This window comes from Trachurus japonicus, chromosome 14, assembly GCF_045865225.1.
Source record: "Trachurus japonicus isolate A0001 chromosome 14, Traja_1.0".
Taxonomy (NCBI): Eukaryota; Metazoa; Chordata; class Actinopteri; order Carangiformes; family Carangidae; genus Trachurus; species Trachurus japonicus.
The window spans coordinates 25,206,158-25,223,870 of NC_140920.1; the positions used below are offsets into that span (position 1 = coordinate 25,206,158).

General features: G+C 42.6%; 1 protein-coding gene across 2 annotated transcripts; it reads left to right on the forward strand.

The window, feature by feature from the left end:
• The first annotated feature begins 6,884 nt into the window (after positions 1 to 6,884).
• Positions 6,885 to 16,930, forward strand: sertm1 (serine rich and transmembrane domain containing 1). 2 transcript variants are annotated; one of them, XM_085798563.1, is made up of 2 exons: positions 6,885 to 7,173; positions 14,848 to 16,930. In XM_085798563.1, exon 2 carries the CDS (start codon positions 14,853 to 14,855, stop codon positions 15,192 to 15,194), a length of 342 nt encoding a protein of 113 aa, XP_085654689.1. In that variant the 5' UTR covers positions 6,885 to 7,173; positions 14,848 to 14,852; the 3' UTR covers positions 15,195 to 16,930. The 2 variants fall into 2 exon arrangements, with proteins under 2 accessions (XP_085654689.1, XP_085654690.1); XM_085798564.1 differs by lacking the exon at positions 6,885 to 7,173 and adding an exon at positions 14,595 to 14,758 and having other exon boundaries at positions 14,852 to 16,930.
• The last annotated feature ends 783 nt before the right edge of the window (positions 16,931 to 17,713 follow it).

Genomic DNA, 17,713 nt, shown 5'->3' on the forward strand with positions numbered 1-17,713 from the left:
ATCTTCATGAGGATCAAAGGCTCTTTTGTTGAGCAATATGATGTGGATGATGTGAATTTAGTGCCAATCTCTTCCATTAAATAGACCCATCACTATAATGAGCCGGAGGCCTGAAAAGCAAATGAGCCGAAAGAGAGAGAGAGAGGCGGAGGAGTGCTGTGTCAAGACTGAGAGCTCTTAGCGCGTCTTTCTCATGACGGCACAATAATTATGCCTATTATTTTTAATTGTATCATAATCTCTAATTAATCACTTTTATTTGAATTATTATTAAATGGGAAGGATTTACCTCTCTCTCTCTCTCTCACACACACACACACACACACACACACACACACAGTCATAGGTCACTTTTGCTGACATTACATTGTTACATTCATTTAAAAAATGAATCATGATGTGATTATTTTGGCAGATATTGCAATATGAGTTGTGATTTCAGTTAGAAAGGTCACGTCTCATATTTCAACTGATGATGTGACTTTTACAGGGTCTTGTTTCAAACCATCTTGTTCCCTTGTGTCTAAGAAATATGATTTTCAGTCCATAGACTCAGTTCTGTTATGCTCTGTTGTTGTGATCTTCATTAAAAAAAACTGCAGCTTCTGCCTTTGGGATGTAATACTTTGATAAATTAATTGTGCTTTACGCTCACCCATATAGCCTAACCACCTAACCCAAAGACCTGCTGTTGAACAAGCTGTCCCCAATTGGCTGGTCTATAAAATAAAATAAAAGTATAAATCTGAAACTTGTCCCCAAAAGTAGTCAATGACAGATTCACACCCACAGAGGGACTGATAAACCAATCTGTAACCAGAGGGCAACATTTTATGGAATATCAGAGTTCGCCACATTAATGCCGAGACCCTCTAATGAAAGTTTAATTGTTTACATTTTAGGCTGTGCTGTGATTTTTTCCCCTCCCTGTAATTAACTATTCAGAGTGATTCATAGAGGAAGAGAGTGCGAGAGAGAGTAAAGAGAGTAGAGTCAACCATGTTTTCATATCCACTGGATGAGTGAAATGTAAAAACATTAACTGATTCATTCATTTGACTGAGCGACAGACAGAGCGTTGCGTAGTAGCTGGTAGCTGGTGTCCTCGTCTCCTCCATCCACACCTGCTATTGGTGAACTTGTGTATCAAACATCTCCCTGTCTCCGTCTGCCTGAGCCATGGAGCTTATGAATTATGAATGGCTGAAGAGTAAGGGCTTTTTTTTATTTGCAATTTAAGGGCCCCAAATCTTTTGGTGCACTAAATTATTCATATATTCAAATGAATCTGACTTTGAGGACGTTTTCCCTTTCTTCTCCTCTTTCATGAATTTAGAGTGTACCCTTCAGTGGAATAGGGCAAAATTGCCAAGACTGAGAGTGGTAAAGGTTGGAGCAGAACAATGTTTTCGGTGTCTTCTTGCTCAGACATGATGTTTTTTTTTTTGCACAGTCGGTCCTGTCTGGCTCTGTTTCTCTTGTCACGAGGAGAGATTTTTGGAGACGGTGCAGATATTGCATCGCCCCTCCGTCTCATTGTTATGCTGGACCGGCGCTCGCCTGTCAGGCTGCTGTCCTGTGTCAATGAGATACATATGCCTCAGTGTGTTGTGTCTGCTCCATGCCCTCAGATCTGTGGAGATCATTTAGATTGGCATGACACTGCGAGGAGACGAAAAAGCCGGAGTTGAGTGCATATTTATTGGCTGATCTCTGATCTTGAAAATTTCTGAATAGGGAGCTGATGATCACATCATTTTTTGCACAATATCTCGGAGACGTGAGCAAAATACGTCTGGTTCTAAGTGTCTCTTGAAGATTATGGATCCAAAAATACTTGATCTCACAATGAGGAGAAGACAAGTGAAACAGGCAGCCTTCCTGCGCTTTTCAAAGTCTGAAATTCATCTTTTGTGAGCCTGCTCTCAGTGGGGTGCTTGGAAAATTGGTTCAGATTAGCAGAGAGATGTCAAACATATCTGGTGCTGCATCTGAAATAACGCTGAACTTCTAACCTATTTGCAGCTAATATCTCCACAACTTCCTGCCTGTTATCTCAGAGTTTAAAGATGTTCCCACAAGCTTAGTGGAATGAGCTTGTCAAAATCCCCAAACACACACACACACACACAACAACGCAGCTCAAAATAGTCCCCAAATGCAGTCGCTGCATGTCTCTGCCTCATTAACATGCAGTGCAGAGACTGGTGTCCTCACAAGGGCAGCGCCAGGATGGCACCGAGTCAGAACTCGGCTGGGATATCAGGGAATGACACGGAATCGGCGGCCACTTCTTCGCCTTCTGGGATTAGTGACAAAAGCCGGCCGAGGCCAAAGCTCTTATCTCCATCCCTCAGTCCTCTGTTGCGTACATCCACGTACACATGGCTACGTCGAAAAGGCACGCGAGAACACTCCAGTTTGTACAGGCACAAGCCATGTACTCACAAAGACTTCATTAGCTTTGCCAAACACATTCCCCTCTTTAGGAAAATGAGGAATTGAGTGTGTGTACAGATTTCCTGCCGTTGGTTGAGAGGAGGTCTTGGAGGGTGTGATTAGCGGGATGAAGGTCAGGGAAAATAATTATTCGAATAATTAAATGATGTGCGACGTTCCTACTCGGTGTCCTTTCCCCCCTCTTAACAACAGCAGTGAAATAGCCCACAGCTCCTCATTAAAATATTTATTAACCTCTTATTCTCCTTTTTTTTTTGGTGCTTCGGATTAAGAAAAATGTTCAAAAAGCAGATACGTGCTCATCAGACGAATCCAAGACCCCTTCAAATACCTGTCAAATCCCTGTCTGAGGAACACATGAAAACCAGCCATGTGATGTTAGTGAGCGTCAGATCTGGATGTGCAATAAAATAATCCTCCTCTTATCTTTTCCTTTCTCTCACTCTCTATCCCTCTCCCCCTCTCTCCATTCTCCACTGTTGCCGTTTCCCTCTGCTGCCTGTGTCATCGGGCAGATGGCAAAAGACAGAGGCATCTGCAGAGGAGGAGAAGGTGCCTTTCCCCCCTCGCACAGCAGGGACAGGTGTCATCTGCCGCACAATTAACACTTTCATGAATACCATTAAGGTGCTAACAAGCTCATGCATGAGATTCGCAGTCATGCACAATATTTATTTTAGATTAGAGGGGGGCCGACCCTTATTTGGAGTGTTTCGTTTCAGAATGACTTACTGAGGTCACTTCACCCCAATGACTACAGATTTTCTCAGGTGGAGCAACTCACAATAAGAAGAAGAGTCATGATGAAACCTCCAGACAGAACGAGGATCATTCAGTAAGTAATGAAACAGACTATACTTAGGATACAATACATGGGCAATTGTCATTAATATAGACACACATTTATGGCTGAATTCAGTGACTTTAATGATCCTTTGACTTTTCCTCAAGTTTAATTAGCACATTAGGCCTATCAATAAAATATCTCACAGTCTACTCATTAGATTGGTAATAAATGTAGTTAAAAAGACTCAATTCACACTCTCATAATTCACAGACGACGTACGTGGTCATGTCAGAAACCTCCTTCCTCAGATGAAGTTTAAACTGACTTTATCTGAAAAACTCCACATCCACTTTCTCCTTAGCAAAAACATATGAACATCCTTAACTGCATGTTTACTAAATGTCAACATACTAGCATCATCAGAGTGAGCATGTTAGCATACTGACATTAGACGCTGACATTAGCATTCAAGAGCTATTTGTACGTTTTCTTTGCCACCACACGTGGATGGATGGATGGATGGATGGATGGATGGATGGATACAATGGATAGATGGATAGATGGATGCATATTAAAACACTGGATCCAGATATCAGTCCAGTCCTTTATTTTGGTAACTGAACAATGAACGCATCAACAAAATGTGAACAAAAGGTGGTGGATGTGAAAGCCCTGTCAATTAGGTATTTTTTTCTCAGCGCTTGAGGCAGCGGATAATCTAAGGTTCTTCCTTCAAGTTTCTCGGTCTGTTGCCTCACTGTACGAAGCTCAAGTTGCTCAGGCTCTCCCTCCAAGCCCAGATATTCTGCTGTACCAGGTAACGACAGATCCATCATCTAAGATGGCATATAGGTATCAAAGGTTTTGTCCTTGTTAGAGAGTCTCACTTTAACAACTTTGGGCCTTTCTCAAACGAAATCTGGTGTTTGTCTCTTCCTTTTTCGATCTGCATAGACTCGAAAAAACAGACACGTGCGGACACCATGAAAATGAAACACTATAATTCCTGTGACAACTGGCCAAGGCAGTCCCGGTCAGCCCCACGTGTCAATCACAGGCTACAGAGGTTAAGCAAAACGTGTGGGCACATGAATTAATATTATCATTGATGACGTATGACAGGAAAGATCTGATCTGTCTGTTTAGACTAAAGACGTATTGGAAGATATCTGATTTGTATCTGATTTATTTCCACATATAACAGGGGCCTGAATCTGTTCTGACAACATCCGATTCACGTATTTGTCCCGTTTACACGTTCATGTTACAGATCCAATCTGAGCCACAAAATGCAAAAAAAAAATACAAAAAGCTGCTGCTATGAAAAGGCTATCATATTTTAATTTACTTATATTGACCCTAAAAACAATTTAGTGAGGTTTTGCGTGGTTGTGTGAAACAACCCACTGGAAATAAACTTTTTTTTTTCCTTTTTTTTTTAAGACAGGAGTTTGTCACGTTATGATTCCATAATAATTTTAGACGAAGGTGAGTCTGGTGCTCAGAGTTTATATCCAACACGTCACTGTTTACAAAGTGAACACCTAGTCTGTCCTTACTAAATAAAGTCCGTGAAGTGGCTGTGTGGAGCGGAGCTGCTGTGAGATGAGCAGCGACAGTGACGGTGACAGTTGTGCCACTGTTCAATCCTCCGTCACTCAAGTGAGGACGGGACAAAGCCTCTTGGACACATTTGTGTACATTGTTTGATTTTCCCGTCTTGATTTCTAATCGGCTCGGTTCAGTTTTTGCCGGCAGGAAAACGAAATCTGGTGTTTGTCACGCGAGCTCTCTTTTTTTCACACTCCCTCACTTGCCCTCGTATCGATCTGCATAGACTTGACAATATCTGATTCCATGTGTATTTGTTCTGTTTACATGTTTATGTTACAGATCCAATTTGAGGCAGTTACGGTAAGAGGAAAAAAACGGAATTGGGCCACTTGAACCGTGCAGTGTAAAGACAGCCTTAGTTGTGCCACTTCCAGCCTCAGTCAGACAGATTCAGGAGGCTGTGATACAGGTGCTGCTCTGGCCTGTGGTTGCTGGGGAGGCCTGCCATAAAGTTAAGTCTGTAGATATCTTGGAGGCATTCTCTCCCACTGTGGCCTTTCTCTTTGCTCTCTCCCGTCATGTTGCTGAACATGATGGGTCATGGGTCCATTTTCCAGCATGGGTGTTCGCTCCGGCTTGAAGGGCCATGAAAAAACTATGATTTGTGATGTCCAAAAAGAGTTGACTTTTAATGTGTTATTGGCCGTCTGCGTTCTTTTTGGAATTAATGACAATCTGCCTATAGGGGAAAATAACAAAATGAGAAAAAAAATATATAAAAAGCTGCTCCTATGAAAAGGCTATCATATTTTAATTTACTTATATTGACCCTAAAAACAATTTAGTATAGGTAAGGTTTTGCCTACTCAAGTGATACCGATATCTGGTCTGGCCCAAGGACTAATGGAGACAATGCGTTTACACTGGTTCTGCTTTCTATCACTTTAGACTGGTTGAAAATTATAGAGATAGATGCTGAATTTAGAATATTTCTTTTAGACTGGTGAGTAAACAGTTGTTCATGCTAATGCTAGCTATGTAGCATTAGCCAAAACATTGCTTCTTGTAAAATCAGCACCATAAACAATTTCTCTCCCATTGCACTGGGTTGACACAGACAGACTGTTTTAAAGTCTGTCCAAATATCAAATGTATCACTGTGTGTAACCCCCTCCTGTTAATTTGGGTGAACTAGGCTACAGTAACTGACCTTATCCTTCCCTATTTGTCCTCATCATACGATTCCATTTTTGACAATGTTGACTGAAAAAAGTAATATGGAAATCCTTTTGAGAAAAAAAAAGATATTGTTTCATAAGTAATTAGTTTCAAGCATATGTTCATTTTCAATTCATACTGTGTACTCGTACAAGATAACAGATGTGCTCGGTTGCTGTTAACAGACAGTGCTGAGACGAGGGGGAGGGGGAGGGAAGGGGGTGAGGATCAGAGGAAAGGAAAGAAAAAGAGCTAAAAAAGAAAAGAGCTTTAAGATGAAGAGAGGCCTGGAGAGCAGCGCTGGGAGATTGAGAGGTGTTAGAGGCTGTTTCTCTCCCTTCTCCCATTCATCCGCCTGTTTGGGGTCTCATCCGAGGAGCTCGCTCTGCCAGGCTATTGCTCGCCACTGGATACCGTCTGCTGACGCAGTTCTGCTGAGAGCAGAGAGCGAGGCTGCGTCCCTCTCACAAACACAGACGCAAAATAAAGGCTTCGACAGGGTCTGCATGTGTGATGACACACACTGATTTATTGATCAGCTCATCAAACCGCTTATCTGCCGACTTAACCCGCGTTTACCGACCACTGATCAGCTCAGCAGGAGTAGCTATTTACTCAATGTTTAATGAGAGCAAAAAGACAGAGGAGCAGCAGCAATGACAGTTGATGTTATTACTGTTGAAAGGTGATGAGCAGCAGAGGAAAAAAAGTGAGGGGGGGGGGGGGGGCACAGAGAAAAGGGGCAGGGATTAGAGTGAGCAGTACTCCCTCTCTCCTCTCCACCGCTTCTCCAGTATAAAAAACCATCAGTGTCATTCATTAGTTACAGCCTCTCAGTTACAGGCCCTCTGTGTGAGTGTGTGTAGCTACATGCTCTCTTCTTGAACGTGAGCCCATCCACAGAGAGCCTCCACGTCTGGCGTTGTCTTCTCCAGCTGTAGTGCGTCTCTGAGCATGTGTGTGTGTTTGCATGTGTGTGTGTGTGTGAGTCACGCTGAATGACAGAAGGAGAGAGAGAGCGGGAGAGTGGGAGAGAGAACGAGATCTCAGGGGCAACAGAACTGGTTTGCTCGGCTGAAGGACCAAACACAACGGGATGGATTTCTGCACGACGTGAACACGAGCGAGGGGAGAGCTCCCTCACACAGTGAAAGGTCTGTAACTCTTCTTTTTTTTCTCCTCTGAACATGTTCATGTAAGACGCTGGTGCTTCAGGCAGCTTCTTTTTTTTCTCTCCAATGAAATGTTTCCAAATTGTTTTTAAGAGTAAGAAAGAGAGGGGATGCTGTTTTAAAATGATCATTAAGAGCAGATTACAGAAAGGCGTGATTTCTATTCAGTCTCTTCAGTTGCCAGAAACTTTGTTCAGTGATTTATCACTTCCTGCAGAGCAGTAGTGAGAAAACAAAGGAGGGTGGGCGATGGAAAAAAGAGAGTAGAAGGCAAAAAGAAATAATAATAATAAGTAAAACGACGGGGGAGGAGTGCTGCAGGAGCTGATTTGTGGCATCCAGTAAACAAGGTTAATGTGGAAGAAGAAATACTCTATCAATACATGAAAAACAAGTATTGATCTTTTATTATGTAAACAGCAAATATAAATGTACGTCTTTAATACTAGAATATGTTTTACGAGTGTCAGTCATCCCATTCTGCATGAATGAAAATGATTCAAGTGAGAACTTTGTCACAGATTGTGACAAAGTGTCAGATGATGTGCCACAGTATGTGATTGCAACATTGCAACATTTCAAATCTTAATATCATTGTATTGTGACTTAAACATTGTTATTATATGGCATTGTGAGGCCTCTGGGGGGGCAGGTATACTTTGATTCAGCAACTTGGGAGACGAGCAAGCTTCCAGTGTGACAGTTGAGAAAAAAAAGGGATGAGTGGAGCATTTGTATGAAGACAGCATGAAAGTGTCCTTTCAGGGCAAAGAGAACAGGAGCAGGGTTTGTTTGCGCTCAAAACGGTGTGTGACTCACCCCCAGCTTCAGCGTCACACACATTGTGAAAACAGCCCCTATCAGGTTTATTGGCAACCGCACTCCCAAGTATCAGGAGTAATTAACAGATATGAGATATGAGGTGTAAAAATACACACCACCACAGGGATGAACCAACACACACACACGCCTGAACACGCATGAACATCAAAGGGAAGGAGCTCGTTATCTACACTGGCCACTGACCAAAAAGAAAAAAAAACCTTCCAATAATTCCTCCTATTGTAATAGCCCCCGTGTCTCATGTTATCTTTTTGTCAGTTTTAATAAGCTTTTCAATGCACCTCCGAGATCTCATTCAAATTCTGGCCTTTTTAAAATCCTCACTTTTCATGCCGTGAATATCTGACAGAATCAGGTAACGGCGGTGCTCGACCCCCGGCGAGGCTTGGAGAGCGCTCAGGTGTGTGCTGAGATTTTCTCATTCAAATGTAAAAGGAAATGAATAAAAACATCAGGTCATTGTCTAGTGGACTCATTCAAACCCCACCTCTTTCTCTAACTTGCTTTATTTAGCATTTGTACAGTGAGATCATTTCAAAGTAAACACGGAAACAATCCAAATGTTAGAGGAATAGATTGTATAAATATATTTGTATACACGAAAATGATCCATAACTTCTGACAGATACTGATAAATTACCTTCCTCATACTCACATCACCATGCATATCTCTGACCTGTGTGGGTTATCTGTGGTATTTGGCTCTGCTGAGGCGATTTGGATTTCATGTGGTTAAGCCTCGGGTCTGTTTTGAGCTGATCTGGCTCTGAACATGAGATATTTAAAATGTTTCGAATTCAGGCTACTCTTATCTCCTGGCAATCTCTCCCTCCCTCCCTGTGTGTGTGTGTGTGTGTGTGTCTCCATACAGTACGTGTGCAAATTCTTTAGCATTTTTACATATGGGCAATGTGCATGTTGAATGGACATACCTGGTATTTGTCTTTGTTTGTTCGGGCATGTGGATTTGAATGCGGCATGAAATCAAATCTGCACACACACACACACACACACACACACACACACACACACACACACACACACACACACACACACACACACACACACACACGGACACACACAGAGAGAGAGAGAGTGTGTATGGCCCAAATGCCATGACATTTAGCCACACATGGATCTCGTCCATTATTCATGAAGTGAATAGCTTATACCAGAACTGAACAGACAACAGAAGGTCCCTCTCCGGGAACTTTGGGTTTCAGTAAATATTTGCATCGGCTGCATGCGTGGAGTGTACAAAAATTCCAGCAACGGCCGAGGCTATTTCTCCATCATCAAAAGAGCTCAAGGTTGAATATGAATCGGTGTGATCCAGGGGCCATGAATAGACAAACCGCTGTGAATATAAATAAAAGCCTGAAGAGTTAAGTTATACATTTTATCAATGCAACTCATGTGAATAAGCTGCCTCTGCGTTATTAAAATAAGACTGGATATTTATGCAGGTTGTGCGGAATATACATAGAACAGTGACAGTGAAAAGTGTACGAGGAGACGATGAGAGAGTGGAGGAGGGTGGAGGGCGAGGAACAGATTGAGAAAGTGGAGCAGAGGAAGCTACACGGCACAAAAGTCTCAGGAGGAGTTTGGCTGAACATACTCCACCCGACAGAGGATGAGATTGTTTGAGGAGCGACTTTCAGAGATTGCACAGCACAAAGAGGAGTTTGATCAGGACGAAAGAGAGCCCTGGGAGTCCAGCAAATACAGATGAGTGGTGGTGGGCAAAAAAAAAATTAAATAAAATATGCTCAAGCCCAGACTTGAGCAAGAAACAGTGGAGTAGAGACAGAGGAAAGCTCAAGGCAGCCCCGGTTTGAACAGTGTGTGGTGGAGATAACTCAGGCTGTACAGAATATATTAAAAGCTCTTGACAGAGCCGAGAGGGCAATGTTGACTTTGAAAACGCTGAAATACATAATCAGAGAGAAAAAAAAAAGTCATGAATTGAGAATGAAAAGGAAGAGCACTTCTGTAAGAAGCTATTGATGAGCTCAGGAGGAAAAGAGAAAATGAGGAGTGTGAAGGGCAGAGCAGCCTCAAAGTGTCTGAGCTCTACGTGGCCAAGTGAAAAAACAGCTCAACTTCTGGTGTTAAAGAGGGACAGAGGTGCCAAAGACCCTGGGGCTCTGCTGGTGTCCAGTCTGTGTGAGTGGACTCTTGACAGAGCAGTCAGGCCACAGCTCCTTTGCTGCTGCCAGCCTCCATTATCCTGGTCCAGCAGAGAAGCCTCATTCGTTTCCAAAAGAACTTATTTCTTTACTCTGTGAGGTGGAGAATGACAGCAAAAAGGGAGCGAGCAGCAGCTGGAACCCCAATTTAACTGTGGTGAGCTCAACCTGCAGTTTCTGCTGACATCTAAAAGAGCAAATCACATCGGAGCTTTAGTGCAAATGGAGCCCCTGCTGCTGCTCACGGTGCAAAATAACACTAAAAGGCAATTCTCCTTGCCAATTTTATTTTGAATCTGACTCAATAGAAAGTTTTCATTTAGTGTATGAAAAAAAAGGTAAAAGTATCCATCTGATATGAGTATGTTTATGAGACCACAACAGAGGATTAAAGTTTAATGAAGCTGAACTTAAGCCAAGCTCTTGTTGAAGAGACAAAGCACAAATGAGATCACAGCTCAGTGGGCAAATGATGAAAAACCAAGGGCCAATTTTAAGTGTCAGAAAAGAACCTGAACAAAGTCGGGCCAGTCTTAATGTGGAGTGAAGCGGCTAATCAGCTGGATGAGTACTTCACAGGCAGCGATGACACGGCGAGGACCAAACTCAAGAACAAAGTGGCAAAGATGAGCTCTTGAAAGAAAGAAAGAAAACACGCCAAGCAAAGAGTTTCAAATTAACTTTTGATCACTCCTCCATCTCTGACACTAGATGTAATCAGAAGGGTCGGGGGTCAGATTTGATCCTGTTAACAACAATATTGCTTCCTTCAAAATAAGAATATCCACTGTGCACATTAAAGGCTAATTTGTTTTTTCATTTTGTGTCAAATCAGTGCAAAAGTAATAAAGACTCTTCAACACATATGCACACATACCTACGCATGGACCGTCAGTGGCTGATGCTTCAGCTAAGATCAGCTCTTATCACTCAGACGGGGCAGAAACTGACAGTCTGCTCACTAATTCATCTGCACAGTTTGTGTTGACAAGCCTTCAGCCTGATGTCTGCAGACAGTAGTGTCAGCTACCCGGCAGGGACAGAATGAATCGAAGTCCACACGCTCTTCAGAGATAAATATCTTTTCGACAAACAGACGGAGAGCTCGGAGCAGTGAGAAGTCCCCCTCATAGATAAAGAGATATCCGGAGTTTAAGCCGAGCACATCCTGAGGCAGCACAGCCCTGGAAACAGGCTTCACGGCGGCTCATCACCTATGTTACTTTATTTACTGTAACTTAAAACAACCTTTTTGTGCACGTCATGCAGCACTAACCACTTACAGAGTCAAACTACCAAATATGCAGAGCATTTAGTGCAGATACAAGCTCACAGGCTCAAATGCAAATATCAATTTAGGGATTTTCAGCTGTGTTGCTAGGCAGGAAAACGCAGAATGCAGAAGATTTCTGATGTTTTAGAGACAGTAATAAAATACTCAAACCCAATATTTTATACTGAACCAAAAAGTCAAACATTTACATAATTTTCCCCAATAAAGACAAACCATTTTCCCAATTAACCCTCACTGCTATCTGCATTAGGCTTGCAGCTATTCCTAAAGACAACATCTACTGGTATTTATGATACGTAGGCGAGCGTGTGACCTCCTCAGCCTCAGTGGGACTGCATGGCCTGCCCTGTTAAAGTAGATTAGCCTGGAAAAAAAAGAAGCGAATGTGCCGTGTTGCCTGGATACAAAAAGCATCATTAAGCACAATTATCAGCCCCTTCAGCTCACAATGAGCAAGCCTCATCACAGATTTCAAAACAACATATCATTAACGACAGCAACCTGCGCGAAGCAGAGAGGAGTGGGAGGGGACGACAAGACGAGGAGAAGGTGGCGGGGTGGAGGAGAGGAAGACATGAAAGCAGAGATGTAGACGGAGGGAAAGGGCGGGAGTTCACTGACACATTTTAAGCTGATGTTAAACATGGAGGCCGAAGGAGGGAAGGGCAATGTCTGTGCAGCAAAATATCAATACTCGCTCGATGCAACTCTGAAAAGTTGCATGACAGAAAAGAGACAATGAAAGAAAGTTTTTCATTGGGCTGGGAAAACCTCTGGGAGTGTTTGATAAAGAAAACAGAGCTGGGGCAAAGGGAGCATGCAATCACAGAAAAAGAGCACAGCCTAACTCATCCATCCTCATTATATTCGCAGCCTCCCTGAAGGTACAGTGGGCTGTAAATTAAAGAGAGGAGAGATCTTGTCAACTGTAGCCTGCCATCCACAGAGAGGCAAATGGAGGGAAGCGGCAGGAAAAATAAAAGGCAGCGAACAAATGGAGAAGAATAGAGTTGGGAGACAGGGTGGCTGGCTTCAACTTCAAAAGCTACACAACACAATGGGAGTTTTGTAACAGCTTTGATGAGTGTTACACTACACACTCTGAAGGAATGACTGAGACAACTGGTGCAACATATTTCAGCAGGAGTCACCTGCCCACAAGCAGACAGCTCCCAGCCTGTTAACAACAGACTCACACTCTACACGAACACACACACACACACACACACACACACACACACAACTCTGAACAAAATTAACTTTAAACAAACTATTGGGATCTGTCTAATTCCAGTCTAACCAGTGTTAACAAACAATTACTAGGCTACTTCCAATTCATTCCTGCATAATATCCCCAAAGACGGTCCATTTATTGAATATCTTTGATATCCCTGCCCTCACGTAAGACTTCAATGTTAGCATATAGGCTACTTCCTACAGTAGGCTAGCTACTATGTTTATGTTGTTGCTATACTATGATAACAAGCAGCAACAACACACGTGTTTATCGTTTGGCCTTAATTAGTTGTAAGACTCACCTGCAGAGGATTTAATGAGTTATACTGCGGTTTGGCCCCGTTCTTTGGTGTTTATTTGTCCTTATTTAGAGAAATTAAACCTAATTTAATTCGGGCCTACAGTACTTAATTGTTTCCTAACTAGGCTAGTAGCATACTGATAACTATTTATCAAGCGCTGTGAAGCGGAAGAAAACCTTCGGAAAGTTCTGTAAATACAGCGGCGTCTTTCTCAGGAAATATGTTGAAATGACTGAACAGTGTAGTCACAGTAGGCTATCTATAAAACACGTGTAGCCTATTGTGCTCAGATTTGGCACTTTTATGAATTTTGTTTTCGACAATAACTCGAACATTTGGCGCTAAAAAAAAAAAAAAAAAAGTGCGGCCTACCTTCATTTCCTCCAGGAGCTGCGCATGTCTACTAGGTCTACTGCCGCCGCCACCGTTCTTCTTTTTTTCCCTTTTTTTCAGGACACCTGAACGCACCTTAACTTACTCCCTCAGTTGCCAGATTAAGTGAAATTCCGCCCAATTTGGCAGCATCACTGATACCCACAGATGAGTCCACACAGAATAGAATAAAATTATGTGTTTGAAATGATGGCCTCTACTAATGTGCATTTAGCACCTTCTCTGTTCTTTGACTGCACCGTCCCATAGTTCACAAATGCGCAGGAAACTCCTCAGGGTTCCACACAATGCAGCCACTGCAGCTCCAGGGCTCATAGAGGAGGTGAATATATTAATGCAAGTGGCCTGGTATATGTATATGGTGCATTGTGAAATATATAACCATGAAGTGGAGAGGAAGGGGCTGGCACATAGGAGAGAAACAAGCACACATCACTGGGAGACTGAGTGAGTGAGTGTGTGTGTGTGTGTATGAGTAGCTACATGTGCTGACCTCTTGCTTTCATTCTGGTCATGGTCAATTATTCCTCCCTTTGAAGTGTCTTTCTCTGCTGTCATAGATCAAGTCAAGACACAAGGCTGCTCTAACAGAAACACAAAACAGCCTCGCTCTCCCTTTTCCTTCTGTCTCCCACCATCACAAAGACTTTCTACGCCACAATGCTCAGGCACATCTTCTCATCAGGTCCGTGCCTTGCATTGATTTTCAGTGGAACATTATTAGCAGCATTAATACACAGTGGAGGAGGGTTGGCTCTCAGCTGTCCTTATGAAAGCTGATTATAAGGAGTTTAATTTCATCAGATAAGGATGCCTTCATTTATGAGCAGACGCAGCCCCAGGCACCAGGCCTGGCAGGCATTCAATGAGACAAGCACTCCCCCTGCTGTTACGGTTCATCACCGTCTGGTCAGCAGGCTACAGTCCCCTCAGCTGAAACAAGCTCCCTGACTTGACTGGGATTAATAATAGATGTGGTATTTGCAATTTGATGAATTTGATGGTTCATACAGATTCTCCTCTGGTGCTCCAAGAGTGACAAAGGAAGTTATTATTGTTTGTGAAGATTATTTGATGGGAGTTTTTTCTCTCTCTCTCTCTCTCTATCTGGAGCACTTGAAGTTGGCTTTGAATCTGAAGTTCTCTCTGACTTCCTTTCAACCTCAGCCAAGGCTGTATGGAGGTTATCTGAGGATGTGGTTGAAAGCTCTTGTGTCAGCAAGCATCTGCCATGCTGAAGTGTCCTGGAGGGAGAAATTAAATCCCAGGCAGCTCCAGCAGACAAAGGAGAATTTCTCCCACAGGTCGTTTGAATAATAAATGTTTTTTTTGTTAGGTTTGAATTTCTGTTGTTTCACCATAAATCTCTCTCATCTTTCTTTTTGATATGGTGCAGACAGGATGTCTGGGATGGATGTCCCACTGGTGGACCACAACGAGACTGGAATCTCTCCAATAGACAATGGGACTTTCCTCCGGTTCTCTCCAACCTCGGCCTCCACATCAGCGGCCGCCTCATCCCCAGGCCGTCAGGGCAACGTGTACGTTTACGTGTGGCTCTTCCTCGGCCTGCTGGTGTTCCTGCTGACGCTGCTCATCATCTCCCTCCACAGGCTGAAGAACATCATCTCCTCCTCTTCCTCCGTCCCCGACTGCAGCAGCGAAGGAGGGAGCTCCTTCACCAACATGGAGATCTGCAGCATCTCGTCTCAGAGGTCCACCATCTCCTCACTGTCCACCTGAGGATGGGAGGGGGGCGGGAGGGAGGGAGTGTACAAAGACAATACACATGTGGATTCACTGCAGCATGCATGCGGACATGCAAACAACAGGGAGGCAATGCACATGCTCCTGCTCAGCGTGACATACAAACACACAAACACACCACCAGCTACAAAACAGCTGACAGCGCGGCTTTACTCTCCATGCATGCATATTTTATTCCCAACGGTCCAGTGAGTCAGGTGTGTCCATGCAATTTGCTAAGGCACAGGGGAAACATGGCTCACCATGGGATAAAGAGGTCTTGAGAGGTTGAGTGTGACTGAACCCTTCTGAGCCTTAATGAGTAAGACAAATGAACCTGATAACCTGCCTCATCTCTGCAGGACAAGGCAGAAGGACAAACTATTATATTTACTTCTCTTTTTTTGTAAAAGTCATTTCTTGTACCGTACCTGTCATATTTACTGCATTGTTTTCCAGTGACACTTTGTACAGCATGCCTCATTACATCTGTAGACCACACTGCAAAAATCAGCATTAACATAATATTAAATATCATTACTTTGTACAGAAATGCATGCTTATGTCTCAGTTGCTCAGCAAGGCTTTGGACACTGTATCACCATCTTTTTTTTATTGCAACCAATTGCTAAGATACTGTACCGTGAAAAGTTTGCACATGTCAAACCAGTTCATGATTTTCCAGGTTGGGTGAAAAAAAAAGAAGGAGATGACAGACGTGGTGCTGTGGAAGAAGTGGGGGTTGTATAGACTGCTGACAGGCAGACAGCCTCTGACTGTAGCTACAGACAGACCAGGGTCAAAAGTGGCAGAAAGTACAAGATGAAATTCTGGTTCTGAAAGACAAGGGCTACCAGCGTAACGGATTACCCTCTCCTGCCTGTCAGCTCGTGAGACATCTGATCACGGTCTCCATAGAGACTGAAGCATGAGAGCTCTGTAGCTGTCAGGCTGAAGATACAGTAATGGCTATCTCTGCCCAAAATACATCTTCTGTTTTGTTTTTTTAAAATAATGAATTGAAGTTTCTTTGACATGGTAACAAAAATACAAGGCACTGGTTTAATTACACTGTGGTACACTTTTTACACCAAATCCAGCAACAATCAATAAGACAGTGACGGTCCAGGTGGCAGTCACAAACAAAGGGAGTTGTTCTCACATAAATCTGTCTCTCAGGTCACTGTGCTGCATCAGCCAGACTCTTGTATATCTGGTGGAAGGGTTTAGTCACGAAAGCTTCTTTTTTAAGGAACTGACACATGGACTCACAAATCATATTAATTAAAAAAATACACTCTCTGCTCCATGCTCAGGGAGCAGTATGTGCAACATTTTGTTTACAATTTGGATTATAAAGGAGATCTTTCATAGCTGTGTTTGTCTTGTAAAGTTGGGAGGATTAATGTGTGTGCTTTAGTTACAGTTGAGAATTTGTTATTAATCAATAATCCCGTCTATATTAAGACCAAAAAATAAAGGCACACAAACAATTTCTAGTTTCACTCCTCCATTTAGACATAGTGTTTATGGCAGTTCATTGTTTCAGTGGAGGGTAAATTTGTATGCAAACCAGGTGAAAGGTTATTGTATCCAGAGCCTTTTGGTTGAATGTAGTGCAAAAAAAAAGTTAATCATCTCTAAAATTTTGTTTTCAAGATGCCCATGTAGTAAAATCATGTTTTAGTGTGGTGATGTATAATAAAGCCCTGCAGATTAAAGGTCCCACATTTTAAAGATGAGATTTCCCTGTCTTTTTTTATTATAAAGCAGGTCTGGGTTCTATATTAATGCTGTGAAAGAATCAATGCATTCAGTCCACAGACAAATGAGACACAGCCTGTATTCAGAAATTCTGGCTTACTGACCTACAGAAAGCGAAACTACACCGAGATGGTTTTTGGTTTATGAAAACCAATTATTTATCTTGTTATTGATCAAAACTCTGAAATGTGTAAAATATGGGACCTTTAAACCCTCTGATTATGCTGAACTAGAGCCCTGATTTCCAATGTTGGTCATGTAAATACAGACATTCAATGAACATACAAAGTAGATTAAAATTCTTTTCATTTTCATTATGCCACCTGTGTCTCAGTAATTAAGTGGATACCTCTCCATGCATGATTTACTGTGCTGTACACCTTGTGGCTGCGAACGAAGAAGAAAAAAAACCCAGGCTAATCAACACTATCGCTGATTACTTCTTCTCTGCTGTACTCTTTTTAATACTGCAATGGGTGCATTCCTGTTTTTATCTCCATCTGCTGCATTACAGTACTGTAGGTCCATGAACACAACTGGAAAATGTCTAGTTTACTTTAAAAATAAGTTCAAGATGATACAATGCAGGAACAGTCCAGTCAGTATGGCCAAGCCATAGAGGCAGAAATGGGAAGCATTTCTCTGCGTGTGTTAAGAGCCTTTTGTGTAATCAGGAAGAGTTGCAGGACATAGCTGATAATAACAGACATCTGAAATGGCGATCACAGTTATGCAAGAGGCTCAGCAACAAG

Excerpts from the sequence above, each read along its gene's own strand:
- sertm1 (XM_085798564.1), top strand. The coding sequence starts at position 14,646 with ATGTGGTTGAAAGCTCTTGTGTCAGCAAGCATCTGCCATGCTGAAGTG. Across the intron at positions 14,759-14,851 it reads GAGAATTTCTCCCACAGGTC|GATGTCTGGGATGGATGTCC; the intron begins GTTTGAATAATA and ends TGGTGCAGACAG.